The following is a 12,538-nucleotide window of genomic DNA, read 5'->3' as shown; positions in this document are numbered from 1 at the left end:
CAGCTTTATTTACGAATAATTCAACTAATCAGGGTAGAAATAATGGTGAAAGGAAAAGGGCTGTAGCTGCTGGCCAAAAGAAACAAAAGAGGGGTGGTGAACGTGGCTAACCCCACAAAGGGCCCTCGGACCAGCCACCATCCCTAACTAAACTGCCTAACCAAAAAGTACGGAAGGAAAACGGCGAAAATAGGACTACCAGCAACTATAGCCAAACTAAAACAACAAAACCCAGAAATCTAAACATGTATGGGGGGATGAACCTTCGCTCACTGGTTAGTTCACTTATTTTGAACCTGAAAAGAGAAGAACTCAATATTAATCACAAAAGAAAAGTTTGCAAACACAAAAAGCCCCTCGCACGTTTGTCCAGGGAGGACATGTGGCTTTGTGGTGCTCATATCTCTGCTCTGCCTGCCGCTCTCTCGTGCCTCCCTAAATACCCTCCTCCTCCCTAAGTGCACTCAGGTGTGCTGTAGTTGCACAGGTAAAGGGAGGAGGGAGATCAGAGAGAGCAAGGAGAGAGGCAGCAGCCAGCCCCACGTAACAGATGTCCAGCAGAGAACACAAACACACAGAGCATATACAGAAAACTATGTAGTCTCACTTATTAAGTAAGGGAAGCAGTGGGTCTATGTATCTGAACTACCAACATTTCCTTCGGATGAAGAGCAAACATGTAATGCTCTGACTTTCCACACGGTGACGCCTCCTTCCTGAACTCCTCCAGCGGGGCCTCCTCCCTCCCACAGCGGATCCTGTTGCGTGACATCAGCCGGAGTGAGAAGGAGGAAGAGGAGCAGAGCAGCGTCAAGTTACACGAGCACAGATGAAACCGAAACCAGGAAGTTCACATTCAAAATAAACTCGGAAAGCGACTTCTGCGCTCTAAAATACAAATTCAAGGGACCTATTGTCACCTCTTCATGATTTATTTACATGCACTGTATTGCAAGATGCAAGTCTAACTTAGTGATTTGGATGAATCTTTGAAGTTGCAAACATTAGTTAGATTGGTTGGTTTGACATAAGAATAATAAAGATTTTGCATCAAGTTAATATTGCATGCAATTTTAACTTAAATTAAATATTTCTTCACTTTTAGTTTAAGATTCTAACCTCCCTTCCATATTTTAAGATATCTGGACAATTTCAGAGAGTTCAGACAGTTAATTAAAAATAACACTGAAGATGAATGGATGGGTATCTTCTGACAAACTGGCTCATTCTGACATACAGTGAACTGAAATGTTCAGCTCTTGAAGTCATACAAGCATGAGAGACCTTCGCAAGAACTTTAAGGAAAATACTTTTTTTTTTTTTACTTTAAATAAAACTCTCAGTTTGATTTCTGATTTTCATCTGCAGGTCTAATTAAAAAGAGGCAATTATGAGGAGCTCAACAAGCTGTGACCATCGCTCAGGACGGCGTCCTGCCCGAGAACACTGAAAAGCCCTCCAAGTCCAAGTAAAAGATCCACACACTGCAACAAACCAATGTGTCTTTTCAGAGCCACACACAACCTCTCAATGAGCATCTCAGCACTGATACTCAACGTGAATCCCAGAGTTATTTCACTTGTCTATGGGATGTGTTTAGCTAAACTGTGATCTTCCAGATCCATGTATCTGACTTTATCAATTATGTTGCTATACTGGTATGATCTTCTCTAATATATAAGTCCTTATTTCTGTCAAACAAACATTGATATACTGAGGTATATATGAAGACTTTCCTTAATAAAGCAGAAATGTGCTTGGCCTGTTTTTATTGTCGTCCCATATTAAAACACCAACCTTCATGCAAATTGCTTAGAAAATAAAATAAACCCGTCTCTCACTGATTCTAATATTTTATCTTGAGTTTTTTCTGAATTTTGTTTGTGCTGTGCATTGTGCTTTGGAGGTTAAACTCAGCTCTTATCCAGCAAACCAAAGGTCCTTCTCAGGGCCACACATCTCCTCTGATTAAGAGATCTTGTGTGAACATGATCTGTAATTCTGAACATTCAGCTGCAGTCTTTGAAATAAATGTTGCCTAAACTGCTGTAGTTCCTGCACGTTTGAATCTCTCATCATCTAAATGTTGTGTGTAACCACTAATAGTTTTGGTTGAAAGAACCCTAACCAGATTTAACCTTGTGGTGTACAGCTGTCAGAACACTTGTTGATTTCCTCTACACACATGCTGTGACTTGAATGAAGCTCAGAGTTCAGAGTGTTGATACTGTTGAGAACCAGTTCACTGTTGTTGTATGGACCTTCTGAACTGAGTGGACATTTATCTACTCTGTGGGATGTTTAGAAACACAACTGTCAAAATGGATGTTACGAATGTACACTCAACAAAAATTTAAACACAACACTTTTGTTTTGACTGCCCACAATAATGTTTTATTTGGGGGGTCCACTCCTCTTCAATGGCTGTGCGAAGTTGCTGGACATTGGCAGGAACTAGGGCGGGAACAGTCTCAGGCACACCTGTGCACTAATCATGGTGTCTAATCAGCATCTTGATATGGCACACCTGTGAGGTGGGATGGATTATCTCAGCAAAGGAGAAGTGCTCACTATCACAGATTTAGACAGATTTGTGAACAATATTTGAGAGAAATGGTGATATTGTGTATGTGGAAAAAGTTTTTGATCTTTGAGTTCATCTCATAAAAAAATGGGAGCAGAAACAAAAGTGTTGCGTTTTTATTTTTAAGTGTAGAAACCAGCCTACTCTCCAACAGATTTAAAGACTTTTACTTTGAAGGCTACGACCGGATGCAGCTGCTGTGACTGCCGCCGCCTTGACCTCGCACAGAGCTGTCAGTGGAGCTCGGCTGTATCGACAGGCAGGGAAAAGCCCTCAGACAGTAAGCACAGTGTCTCCAGTGCAGGCCACCGCTCCGCACTCTGCTGTCTCCACACTGAGAGCTGCTCGTCTAAACGGACTGAAACAAGCCAAAGACAGCTGAAGAAGAGCGGACTGCTGCTGCTGCTGCTTAATTGATTTGTGTGCAGGGGGGACATGGCTGATCTAAGTTTGAACGAGTCGTCCACCGCGGACGTAGCGAATAGATTTGCTCGGAAAGGTGCTCTGAGGCAAAAGAACGTCCACGAAGTCAAGAACCACAAATTCATTGCCCGGTTCTTCAAGCAGCCGACTTTCTGCAGCCACTGCACCGACTTCATCTGGTGAGTGTCCGACCCCACCTCTGACTGCTGCCTGTTGCAGATTGGATAAGTTCAGTGGATGATGTAACAACTCCAGACTAACTTTCCCCTCATAATCCCGCACTTCTCAAACACTTTCCTGCCATCAGGGTGTTTGCACACGAGTTTCTTGATGTTCTCAGCTCACTTTCCTCCCAGAATCCCACATTGTAGTAATTTTGTCCAATCACTTCCATATGGGAGGAGTTAGGCAGCTGTTGATGTTATCAGGTTTGCATTGGATATGTTAATAAATTCTGTCAAGCAGCCAAAGGATTCAGTTAAATTTGAATGCGTGCACTAATTGGGGAATTTGTCAGTGAGAAATTAAATCAGTCGTTTTCATCTTCAGGGTAAGAGCCACTTCACTGCTTCCTAAATCTAAATGAGCACATTTTATCTAATAAGTAAATGACAACCGCTCCAGTTAAAATGCACTTCTTTTTGTCATCATCCCTTATTAACACATTACTCTTATGCAGCTCCTGAAACTGAACCCTGATGAAGTGTTTGAATGAGTAATAAATTCACCTCCTCTGCACACGTTCCAACTTTAAAATTCTTGAAACTGTCTTGCGTAGCTGCATGCTGGCTTGATTTCTGGGGGAAAACTCTGCAGTTTACTGGCAGTGTAAGACCATATGGAAAAGGTCTTCACCTTCATGCCACAAAGCATTCTTTCAGTGTATGCACATGGTTTTCATTGATACACACTAGAAGTAGGCAGGGACCGACAGAGACACAGATTGTTGCATTTTTTTTTCCACTCATGGGGCAGAAATGCATTTGGAAAACATGAGCAAACGCAAGTTTCTGAGTGTTATATGCGGACTGAAGTGTCTACATGGAACTTTTCAGGCTTGGGTTTAGTCTTTACAGTGATGTTAACTGTGAGCCGAGTAAAGTTACACCCACATTTCCAGTCCTCTGCTGCTGGAGGTGGGCGTGTGATTTCAGGCCTTTCGTTGCTCGTGGCTTCTAGCATTTACATAATAACCTGTGCCCCACCACTCTTCGGCGCAAAGCTCAACATGATCTTAAGCTTAAAGGCAAACAACTTGTTGCTTTACTTTTAGAGTGAAATAGCAGAGCCTGTTTGTGGAGGTTTATGCACATTTGTGACTTCTATCCTGAATAAACAATCATTTTACAGCAGCGTAGCTTTTGTTATGAGGCCAACAGTATGTGGACGCCTGTACAGTAAAACCCATATGCGACTGTTGAATACCTCCCTCTGAAGGTGTTAGGTGTTTTTGTGCTAATATAACAGCATCGCTCCTTCTTTGGAAAGCTTTCTATAAGATGTTGAAGTCTGAGTGCACTGATTTGCTCCAATTCCAGCACCAATAAGCTTGGTGCAGTTGCAGTTTCATGCAAAAGGTGTTGAATGGGTTGAGTTCAGGGCTCTGCAGAAAAATATCTCATTGGGAACTTCCTTTTTACTATAGGAGGATGGAAAATAGTGAAAACACCGCAATGTCCTTGTTCAACAGCGACTTACAATATGCAACACACAGAATGAGTTTATGTACATGTCAGAGTGCATGTCTGCAGGAATGAATGCATCTGCTGTTTGTGTTAATAAAAAATGTGTGTGAACATTTTCTCAATTCAGCCTTCTTTCTGTTCACAGGGGGTTTGGAAAACAAGGATTCCAGTGCCAAGGTAAAGCCAGAATGAAAGACATCTGACTCATTCAGATGAAACCTGTGTGTGTGTGTGACGTGTGCAGCATGTTAAGCATAGGGTTTCACAACATTTAGCTTTAAATCTTCACATTTTGGTCTGATCCGTTTTTTTTTCTGCATTCTTCTGATGCTGTTTTGTGACCAGATTTGTAGACAACTATGGTGATTAACATGATAGAATTATGGTCACAGTCTCTTAATGTATCTAAAGGACGAGCCAAGAAGGAAGTGATCCTAAAATAATTTATACTTTCGAGTTCTATCCTGGGATTTGCTGTTTGTCTGTGCAACTTACTGTTATCAGTTAATGGTTCTGATATCTGTGACAGCACAAGTAGTCCCTTGGAGCTTGTTGCACGATGTTCAGTTAGATTTCACATGTTGATAATCACGTTAATAGTTTGAGTTTGGAGTGGCATATTTTCAGCAAAGTGACTCTTTCCAAGTGAAAATAGGCGGGTTGGAGGGGAGCAGTTTGTCAAAAAAGACAGTAACGGAAGTCAAAAAGAATGACAGGGGAGGAAATTTAACAGAAACAGATAAAGAGCTTGAAAGTGAAGATGGATGATGGACATTCTTCTTGGCTCTTGTTAGCCCTACCATGACCACTGTCACTGAAGGTGCTGCCATTTGGCGCTTCAGCATGCATCAACTCTCAAAATTCCTCATCTAATGTGGAAACCTTTGGGCTTGCCAAAGTTTGAGTCTGGCTCTGAGTGCCCAGGTAGCACAGCAGAGGATGTCAAACAACTGGTTCACTTTAATGCATATACTCTTCTTACAGAGGGCTGAATATGCAGCACTGACATTTAAAAGCAAACCACAGGACATTTTAAAGTTCAAAACTGCAAGCTTCTCGTTTAAATGTGGAGTTTTCAACACACAAAGCTGTATTTGCTTTCGGTATTTGCCCTCTAAATTCCGTTTTAACAGGGGTATGAAGTGTATTTCCTTTGTCATGAGAGCTAATTTTCTCAATCCGGTGTTGTTTACATGTTTGCTTGCTTGCAGTTTTCCTCCTTCCTGCTTTTGTAGGCGCTTCGTGTTACAGCCACTAACTGCAGGAGGTGAAACACTTGTTAGTGGTTTTGTGTGTCCTTCTGCACATGCATAAACAAAATTGTGACTTACTCAACAGAACACATTTGCAGTCCGCATTCCGTTATTTTGCATTTTAGGTTATGCATTTCCTCTGGTGCAGGTTTTGCAAACGACTGGTTTATATTCAGAGCATTTCCTCGACTATTTTTATGTCATCTGAGTCAAGTGTGATTAAAGAGTCAAGCAAGAGTCAAAACAGTAAAAAATTATACCCAGTGAGTCACCTAATTGGAAGCACTCTCTGTGTGTTTCTTCTTTTAGAGTTTGGACAGAAGACGGTGTCTTTCTGTTGGAAACTTAAAGATAAACACTTTTTCCATGCAAGGTGTTTAATCTCAATGACTCAGAGTCACGTCTCTGGAGAGCGTCGGGGGAGACTGATACATGCACTGAGTCACTACTCATCATACAGATAAATGTAGAAGCTTTGTAGTGTCTTGTGTGTCTATTAGCCATGAGTCTGGGAATTGTTCATTTACAGCACCGTGCATATTAGCCTATGTGCTTACGTAAATCTGTCTTTTCCCCTTTGGACACGACAGCCAACACCCACTCCTTCTATGTGATCGCCTCTCACAGAAGTGAAATGCAGTCTGCTCTCAGGCCTTCAGTATTTTGCTCCCACTTGGGTGAAACCGGTCTCAGCAATGAGTCAGTCTAAGGTGTCGGAGTGTTGATAGCCTATCATGTTTTTGCATAACCCGACATTATCGTCAGCGTGTCCGACGGCCCCCTCCTCTGCTTTCACAGCAGCCCGTCATCTCGTCCCGCCTCATTGTTAATGTCACAGCTTTTGATGCAGGAGATGATGAACTGATTAGAAGGATGTCAGAGTCACTTAAGATGCACAAATAGTCCTCTGGGTCTGTTTTTGTTTCAGACACTGACTGCGCCTCTCAAAAACGCCGACCACTCCTTAATTCTCCATCAGATGTCCGGGCCTTGTGAGCTGCAAAATGTATAAATCATGGCGCCGTATTATCAGGACGATTGTGATGGCGGCAATGCAGTTATTCAAAGGGAGAGAAAGGTTCCTGCTTTCTCACATCTGCTTAGCCATCAAATATTAAGCTTAAGCTTCTATAAAATGAGGGTCAAGTCCTCCAGCAGAGACAGCAAGCCTCCCAGTCACCACTCGAAAATGACAAAGTGATAAGCTGTGGAGTGGCATTTCTGTAACAAGAGTGACATTTAATTTTCAGCCCTGCAAATGTCCCTTTTCTAAGAATAGGACTGGCTGCACAGAATGACGTCATCATGTCTGGTTTATGAAGTTTGAACTTGTGAGGTTTGAGTGTCAGATATGTAAGTTCATTCAATATGCATAAATAACAAGTCAGATGATTCATTTCGACTGCTGAGATGTGAATATTTTCCTGCTTTCTTAGCTGTCTTTAACTGGGTTTTCAACTACTGTTTGGACAAAACAAACATTTTGATTATGTCAAACTGGATATTGCAAAATGGGTAGTTGTCACTATTTTATGACCTTTTGTGAACAAATGTTGTAGTAATACTGATTGGGGAGATGTGAGCTTTGTCTACGGTGTTTTACATCCAGAACAGAGTTTTTGTTCTCTTGAATGTAAGATGATGCAGCCAGGTGAAAAAAAACATGTCCCTTAAAATGACACTTGAAATAAAGTGCGGCAGCAAAGCTAATGTTGTGGAAACAAATAGGTCTATCAGTGAGCAACTGTGTCGATGTTATCTGCGCTGTGAGCGATCTGTCCGTCCTCGGCTACTTGTTCTATTGGAGTCTTGTTTCAGCCTCTTGGCCCGATGCTGCCGGGAGTCTCAAATCACCATTTAGATGACATTGTAATACAGCCGGGCAATTTGTACTCGTGCCGCTCGACTGTTTTACCATCCAGATCTTGTTAAGCTCTGAAAACCTTGGAACCCGGGTTGTTAGCTTTGGTTAAGGAACTCTCATTTTGCTTTCATCTCTTGAGGCTCCAAGGTTTAAGCTTGCTTTGCATTTATTCAGTGAAACCTATTCATATCGAGCCATGAAATTCTGTCAGCCACTGAGGATCCCTTCTTGAAGTGTTTAGATTTCTGCCGCAAACTGAGCTTTCTATGAGGATGCAGATGTTACCATGATGCTACTGTAAGCTAAAACCCATAAGCATACTGTCCCATATTACTGAGTCCATCTAACTGCTGTTTTCACTGTTATCTCTTTTGAAAAAGGCAGAAAGTGATTACTTTAAACCACCAAAAATAAAAAAAAAAATCATGTTCTTGCTTTCTGCTATGCAAAAATCGTCATAAATAAATTTCGTAATAGTCAAAAAATATAAACAACTGCCTCTTTGGACTGACTGTAGCTTAATTTCAGAATAAAAGGAGAGATGAACTCAAAACCAGAAGACTTCACAAAACATTGTTGCTGTCATTCCAGCAGAAAGAGGGTTGTTCCTGTGATGTGGTCCCATTTTCTGCTTCACATTGGTTGCAGCACAGATACTGTAATCTGTGTATTACAAGTGTCAAGGCAGTTGATGGATCTGAGCTTGTGTAATGGTTTCTGGAAGACGACCTATGAGTTTCTCGGTTGGGTTATTGGCAGATAATAGGAAATTGAATTTAACCTGAGGCTTTCCAGTATTCTCTAATGGTAGCAGAAGCTAATGAGCTTTTCTGTTGTGGACGAGCCCAACATATGCAAAGATCAAGGGTGACATTTTTATTGAGAGTGCAATGAGAATTCAGAATAATGGACACAAAACTGTCATTTTGGGCATTTCGCTCACTCCGACCAACCAACTGGTCGTAAATAAACTGACCCTGCGCCTTTGTTTCTTTGATGCTTGGACGCGTTTGATGACCACACAAAGACTGAATCCTCCCAGTCCCATTGACGCTCAATGGCTTTGCTAATCTTGTGCTGCTCAGTGTTTGGACAGAATACCCCGTTCACGTCCGCCACTGTGTCCACCCAATAAGGCCTTTGTTGACAGTCAATGGAAAGGTAAACTCCGTAAGTGTCCATGACCCCTTTTCATGCTGGCTGACGGATGTATTCTTCTTTTATTTCTTATTGTTGTCGTATTGTCAACTGTTCAAAGAGCATGCAACCAATTTTTTTTTTTAATACTCAAGGTTTTCACCACCGGTGATGTGTCAGGTTTAACCAGAAAGTGAAGGCGGATTGTATGTAGATGGCTTATCTAAACCTTGGCTTAGATTCTTTATACAAAGCAGGGTTCAAGTGTTGGCTAATGGCACATTGTCCGACATGGTCATGAAAATATAGACGTTAAGAGCAAGCAGACAACATTAATAGGGCTCCATTTTTGTTAGATGTCAGATTTGTGCTTTGTTTGGGCAGTAGTGCATCGGTTCATGCTTTTACTTCTCCATGGGGGTTATGCAACCTGTAATAAACTGCATTTTTTCATGAGAAACATTAGAGTTTACAACAGTTTAAAGCTCAGCAGTATATCTGCAGTAAAATAGTGAAGCAGCTCTTCTCAGTCAGTATTGCAAAATCAAATCTGCCCTGAAATGCACAATCACCAGTCATTTATTTAATAAGTGGAAGTACAGCAGCTTATTTTCAGGAGGAATGTCCTTCCTTTTTTTTTTTTTTTCTACCAACCGCAATGCAATTATATTAATTTAGTGGTGTTAAAGCAGTGAGTAGAAAACTAGCAAGGGTTTTAAGCCCTCAGTGATGGACCTTTTGAAGTACTAATCCAGCTGGATTTTTTTCATAAGTGGCCCTTCAGATTTAGGGTATGCAACAAAATTAAAATCAATGTCAAAATTAGTAGATATTACATATTTTTTCCCCTGCAGTTTTCCTCTAGCAAGTTTCTATATCTGCTTACCCCCACAAATATGGATTCAAACTTCAAGTGTCTGTCTTTTGTGACAGTTTCAGTCACGAAAGCCTACAGCATGATTTTCATTCTCATCAGCCAGCCCTCCAAGAAATGACTGTGAAAAGAAATGCTTTGTGACAGAGACGTGAAACCCCTGCAGTCCGAGATTCTCACAAGCCCTCGGCTTATGTCGGTCTGGGCTGTGAAATCACAGACCACCCTGCAACATCTGTTGCTTTATCTCCGCTACCTTAGTGGCCAAGCCTTTGCTTCTGCCATCATTCTTTGTTCTTTTTTTTTCTCCCCCCTTGTTCTAAAGAGGCGGCATACTTGGAACAAAGACACCGATTCATTACTAATAGCTTTGATGCTAACAGCTGAATTTTCTGTGGCAAATAGCCTATGCAACCACCTGTCTCTGTTTCTTTTCTTTTCATCTCTGTTTTTCGACTTGTTTGCTTGTTTCACCAGTTGTCCTCTTTCAGTGCCCTCTGCCCTGGGTGTCAGGCCATGGGTTCACTCTTATATGGGCTTTCTTTTTTCTTTTCTGTAGAGCACAAACACACACACATCCAACCATTTGATCTCCTAATTGGAGGGAATTAGTGGTCAGTTATTGGGTTTCTGCAGGCTGTTGTTGTCATACCTTCCATGGTTTTGTTCTCACAAGTACACCTGCAACCTTCACACTGTTTTGGCCAAGACTGACTTGACGATACAAGAGTTAGAAATTGTTTGGAAGGATCTGAGAAGAGGCAGCATGGCATGTGTGTCTCTGTGCGTGTTTGACAGAAAGGCAAGGGGCAGAGTTCAACACAGGCTATATTTAGAGTTGCTCCTTGGTTCCCTGATGATACACACTGCTATGCATAGCACTGGTTCTGTTTATAGGAGGGCACTTGTTCTGTCTTTTCAGACGGCCACTGTTGGATTACGTAAGGGCTTTTGTCAGGGGACACACATGTTCTGCAGATGTTAGCAACTCAGTAACTTGAATGTGGGAATCCTGTACCTTCAAGCCTTGCACGCTCGTTCAGCTTCTTTATGTTCTTCCTCAAAATAATCAATTCTACCCTGACTAGTCAGATGATAGCACTGTAAAAGGATCATTGTTCGTTTCAGGTGGTAATTTTGGAAGTTTTATTCTGTTCCAGCTTCAGCATAATGGCTAAAGTGAAATGCACTGCAAGCACACATTTCTACTAGTAGCTATAATACTCAGAATAGTTTGAAGGTGTTCCTTATTTATCCTTGTCGCAGGATATTCCACACAGCATATACTGACACTTGTAGTGACTTCTGAAGATATTTATCTGACTAAGGCTCGGTCTCTGATCCAGGAATTCACCTTTAAGAAACTACAATCATTAGCACTGTGACTGCCTCTAAATAATAGACTGTTTTTTTTTCCAGGACTGTGACCTGTACAGTGTATCCTGGTGCCTGTGAAGGGACACAGAGAGAGATATGGCCTCTCTGACAGAGACTATAACTAAGTCTGTCCCAGCAAATACCCAGAGGTAGCCCTATAACCTCCTCAGCTGTGAAGGGCTCATGGCTCTGAGTTTATCTTCTCCATAAGAAGCGTTTAACACAAGTCGTACACTGTTAAAAAAAAAAAAAAAAAATTCTTAATAAAATGATGAAAATCTGGCAGCAATTATGCCAGAAAATGTTATGTCTAAAACAGTACAATTGTGTAACATTAAAAAAACTGGAAAAAAACATATTTTTTATTGCCCAAATTAAATACTTGGACAAATAATGACATTTTTAGCTTATTTAAATACAGTGTAATAATGTAATATTACAGTTTGACAAGTTTACAACATTTTTACAATAATTTTATTTCTTTTGTATGCATTTCTTTTTAAGATTTATACCTATAAACTTTGCTTTTAAACAATGGTAAACCTCTCTAAAAATAACAAAATGTTCTGTGGATTTAAATACAGTAAAGTGTAATTTTATGGGCAAATGTTGTAATCAGACAAATTGCTAATATTTATAAATGCAGATATTTAATGTGAATGTTATTTACAGTTTTGGGTAACAATGTTCATGACCTTTTTTTCTGTCAATTTACTTATCTGCAATTTAACGAAACAGGGGAAATCGGTGAAGTCACAGTTAAAAAAAAAAAGATTAACAATTTACCATTTTTAAATCACTTTTTTTCAAATAACTTAATATTTAATTTGTAATATTTGTAAAATAATATTTTTTAATACAGTTAAAATCATGTGATGTTACAATCAAATGTGATCTGTAATTTCCCAAAACAGAGACAATCTGTGAAACGACAATGAGCTGTTTAGAGAGTTCTCATGTAAAACCAGTCAGTTACATTGCGTCGACACAGAGGAAGCTGCACCAGCTCTGTTGCTCCATCTGCGTAAGGAGGCGTTCAGGTGCGGCATGAAGTTTTTGGAAGCACTCGGAGCACGTCAAACACAGGAAAACAGACATCTGGGTTGATTAGAATAGGAGTGTATCTGTCATGCTAAATGTATGTGAGACGGATGACTGTTTGCTGTTAGTAACACGGTGGTGGCATGGTTAATATGCTGCAAGTAGCTGGAGATCTCTGAGGCAACCAGGGGCTTGTCAAAAGAAAATTAACATAAATGAAAACACTCGAAGCCGTAATAACTCTAAGTGCTGCTCCTGGTCTGGCAGGGCAGACGTCATTTGGTTCATAGATGAGACGGC

General features: G+C 40.8%; 1 protein-coding gene across 4 annotated transcripts in view; it reads left to right on the top strand.

Moving 5' to 3' along the window:
• Positions 1-2,802: 2,802 nt before the first annotated feature.
• prkcaa (protein kinase C, alpha, a) overlaps positions 2,803-12,538 on the top strand; it is a 148,921-nt gene continuing 139,185 nt past the window's right edge. For 2 of the 4 annotated variants that reach the window (XM_022205431.2, XM_022205430.2), the window contains exons 1-2: positions 2,804-3,186; positions 4,838-4,869. In XM_022205431.2, coding sequence (XP_022061123.1) covers positions 3,020-3,186; positions 4,838-4,869 — 199 coding nt within the window. In that variant the 5' untranslated portion in view covers positions 2,804-3,019. Of the gene's footprint in view, positions 3,187-4,837; positions 4,870-12,538 lie in introns of all 4 variants that reach the window. The other 2 variants (XM_022205429.2, XM_022205433.2) reach the window with 2 other exon arrangements.

Source organism: Acanthochromis polyacanthus, chromosome 3 (genome assembly GCF_021347895.1).
Source record: "Acanthochromis polyacanthus isolate Apoly-LR-REF ecotype Palm Island chromosome 3, KAUST_Apoly_ChrSc, whole genome shotgun sequence".
NCBI lineage: Eukaryota > Metazoa > Chordata > Actinopteri > Pomacentridae > Acanthochromis > Acanthochromis polyacanthus.
The sequence above is the reverse complement of the archived record's forward strand: the minus strand, read 5'-3'. Positions and strand labels throughout refer to the sequence as shown.